This window comes from Sinocyclocheilus grahami, unplaced genomic scaffold (genome assembly GCF_001515645.1).
Source record: "Sinocyclocheilus grahami isolate Dianchi unplaced genomic scaffold, SAMN03320097.WGS_v1.1 scaffold111.1, whole genome shotgun sequence".
In the NCBI taxonomy this organism is placed as follows: Eukaryota; Metazoa; Chordata; class Actinopteri; order Cypriniformes; family Cyprinidae; genus Sinocyclocheilus; species Sinocyclocheilus grahami.
This window is the reverse complement of record NW_015505290.1, coordinates 1,132,265-1,135,495: the sequence shown is the minus strand read 5'-3', so window position 1 is coordinate 1,135,495 and position 3,231 is coordinate 1,132,265. Positions and strand designations below refer to the sequence as shown.

General features: G+C 36.5%; 1 protein-coding gene across 1 annotated transcript in view; it reads left to right on the top strand.

Moving 5' to 3' along the window:
• The window catches only part of prkchb (protein kinase C, eta, b), a 24,207-nt gene extending 21,284 nt beyond the window's left edge, over positions 1-2,923 (top strand). Inside the window, exons 13-14 of the mRNA XM_016277396.1 lie at positions 1,826-1,972; positions 2,487-2,923. Of these exons, the coding sequence (XP_016132882.1) occupies positions 1,826-1,972; positions 2,487-2,633 (294 nt within the window). The 3' untranslated portion in view covers positions 2,634-2,923. The remainder of the gene's footprint in view (positions 1-1,825; positions 1,973-2,486) is intronic.
• Positions 2,924-3,231: the final 308 nt, after the last annotated feature.

Here is a 3,231-nt window from a genome sequence, read left to right as displayed (position 1 = left end):
TGCCGTCAGCGCAGCTGAACAGTTCTGCGTTCAAATGCAAGCAATAGGCTTAAGCTTGCCGCAAAGCACCGGCAAAAGTAATTACCATAAATGTGACAGGGGGAAATAGTAAGGAGATATTTGAGTTATTTACTAATAAAGTAATTAGTAAGTTAATTACTACGTTAAGTAGTAATTTAAAGCTTTCTATAGATATATTTATCATGTCTGTGAGACATGTATTCGCTGAGTTTTGGTAAATTTTTGTGAAGCGCTCCTATTCAAGACGAGACGGCAGAAAACGCATCATGTTTTTTTTCTTTATTTTATAAAAGCACAACGTTTTGTTGATATTGTGAGTGCACACAAATAAAAGTAGACCCTTTACAGCTACGAATGATGTATTACTCTTACCTTGTATGTATTACTGAGCAAAAATTATGGCGTATCCACTGAAAAAAATACAAGTGATCGCGCTGGCGCCTCCATGTCCTCCTGCAAAGTGCGCTTTAGCTTCCACTCTCCGCACAAACTATTGGATATAACGCTCATTTATCTGGGTTTAACGTTTAAACATCGTTATATACTTGAACTGTTTTATATCTATAGATTTTATTTTAGGCAAGTCGTGATGATTTGAGAAGGCTAAATTGATCAAACATAGGCTCACTGTCTGCCGCTGGCCGCTTGGTCGTTACTTTAAAAAAACAAAAACTTATATTTAACGAACAAAAAATGCTCCAAACGTTTTTTTTAAATTAACTTCAGAAAAAAATTTAACAAAATATAATCCCTTTGTTATTACATACAAAACTGAACTATTTTAATGGCTGAAACAGTAGTATAAGCTGTTTTGGGAGAAGGGGAAAAAAAGACGCGCTCGGTTCGGGCTCAGGCTCAGGCTCGGGCCGGTAATTCTGATAAGCTGTCGGACACGGGCTGGGCTAGGGCCTAAATTTGAGGCCGTGCAGGGCTCTAATAGCAAGTACATTTGTCTGACTTTTACTTGACAGACTGCTTTACTTTTACACTAAGGACACAACCCCAGTGTATTGACTCTCAGGCAGCTATGTTGGGAAATCTGTGACTTTCCTGGCAGTGACGTCTCATTAAATAACTCTCTTCCTCTTCTGTTGTGATCACTCATTGCCAAAACATTTATATCAAAACTGCCGAAACATGACTTTTCAGCTTTACTCACAAGAAAAAAACTCAAAACTGGCTTCAGAGCTCCACATGAACATGTTTCTTGGCTAATGCAGCCGAGAGGCTTTGGCCAGCTTTCTGTGTGTTTTGGCCAGCTGTTCCTATATAAGCACCAGTAAACATGAGGCTAATTTGCTGCGGAGAGCACAGCCTGTGGGCTGCCGTTTCATCCCTCAAAAGACCCAGGATGTCAGGATCACAGACTGTCCCTGATGTGCCTCATTACAGCTCCATTGTGCCCCATGAAGGGTTAAAGAGCTGTGTCATGGTAGAAGGATTAACATCCAGTGACTGAGTAGAGGTCTTCTTGCGTTAGTGGAGTAAAATCCCTAATAACTCTGTTTCCAAGGGCTTAAGTCAGTGATCTGTCCAATATTGTGGGCAGTAAACTTTCTAGACAATTGTGAAAGTGTAAAAAAACAAAGTTGTAATATCACTTCTAGTTTACCCGCATAAGGCAAATTTCGTATTTGTCTTGTTGTTAAAAGTATTTGGACTTATTGGAGTTCAAATATAGTCATGTTCTTGCATAAGAAACCAAGTGACATTTATTTGAAAGATACTGTAGCTCAAGTGCACTTTTCAAGCACTGCGTTCAAAAGCTAAAGATGATGAAGATTTCTGTTTACTCTCTACACAGTTACTCAGCAGAGACCCAACGTGTCGGCTGGGCTGCATGGATAGAGATGGAGGAGAAGAGGCCATCACTGCACACCTGTTCTTCACAGGACTGGACTGGGAGAAGCTAAACAGACGAGAGATCGCACCACCTTTCACACCTCGAATAGTAAGCCTACAATCACCACTTCTGTTTTATACCGTGTGTATTGTGCGATATTTGTATTGTGCGCCATTTATGACTGATACTGATAGAGATTGTATTTATATTGAATATTCAGGACCTTTTTTATTTTCTGATTACGACTAGTTTAATACTATTAATAATAATAGCCCAAGTTATCTTTTATTATTAATATTAATGTTGTTGTTGTTGTTAATTTGATTAGTTATTCCATTGTATTTACGCAAACATTTTTAAATTTTATATATTTCATTTTATATATACTGTATATGTATGTGTTTGTAAACACTGTTAAATAAATGATATAATAAATAAATAGAAAACAAAATTAAGTAAATAAATAAATGTACTTTGAAATACTGTTGTTGAATTCTATTCTTTATAGATCCACCAAATGTTGGCATTTATCAGTACACTGATAAACATAAAAGAACCGATAGCTGATTAATTGGATAAGTGTGAATATTGGTCAAAAATAATGTTTTGTTTTGCTTTGTAGGATTCTATTGAGGATGTGAACAATTTTGACCCTGACTTCACTCAAGAGGAACCCTGTCTTACACCTATTGAGGACAGTCTTTTTTCTTTCCACCAGGACGATTTTAAAGACTTCACCTACACAGCTCCAGAGCTGCGACTGCACTAACATCAGCTGTGGTTTATTTATTTTACATACATAGATTATATGTTACTTTCCCTAATTAACTCCTTCTAGCGAACTTGTTGTGATACATTCTGTTGACAAACTTTTTGCCAAGTCTGACAAGAATTTGGACATGATTCAAACTAGAAGAAGGCAATACAATATACTCCACTGGACCATCCAGACCAAAGGATTATTTGTAAAGGCAATGACAGGAAGAAAATAATGATCTCCTGAAATGAACTGATGCTTTTTTAAATGTTTTTATCTGCATAAATGTATGCAAAGTCTGTCACCTATTTTTTTTACAAGTGTATTACTAGCATGATAATATGCATATTCATGCTGTTGCCAAGTGCTTTGTCTTCCAACTCTTTAGTAAGCATGGAAACAAATTTATGTAACTTACATTGAGCTGTTAATTCAGTGTAATGAGTTGTTAAGTTATGTGATGTGTTGTAAAGTAATTCTAACTAAAGTCTAAATTATGAACTTGGAAAATCCTTTTGTAACAGGCTATAAGAGACAATTTTGGTTTACCTAAAGCACATGTGACAACACATATCACCTGTCCAGTTCATTGAATAATGAATCAGGGGAC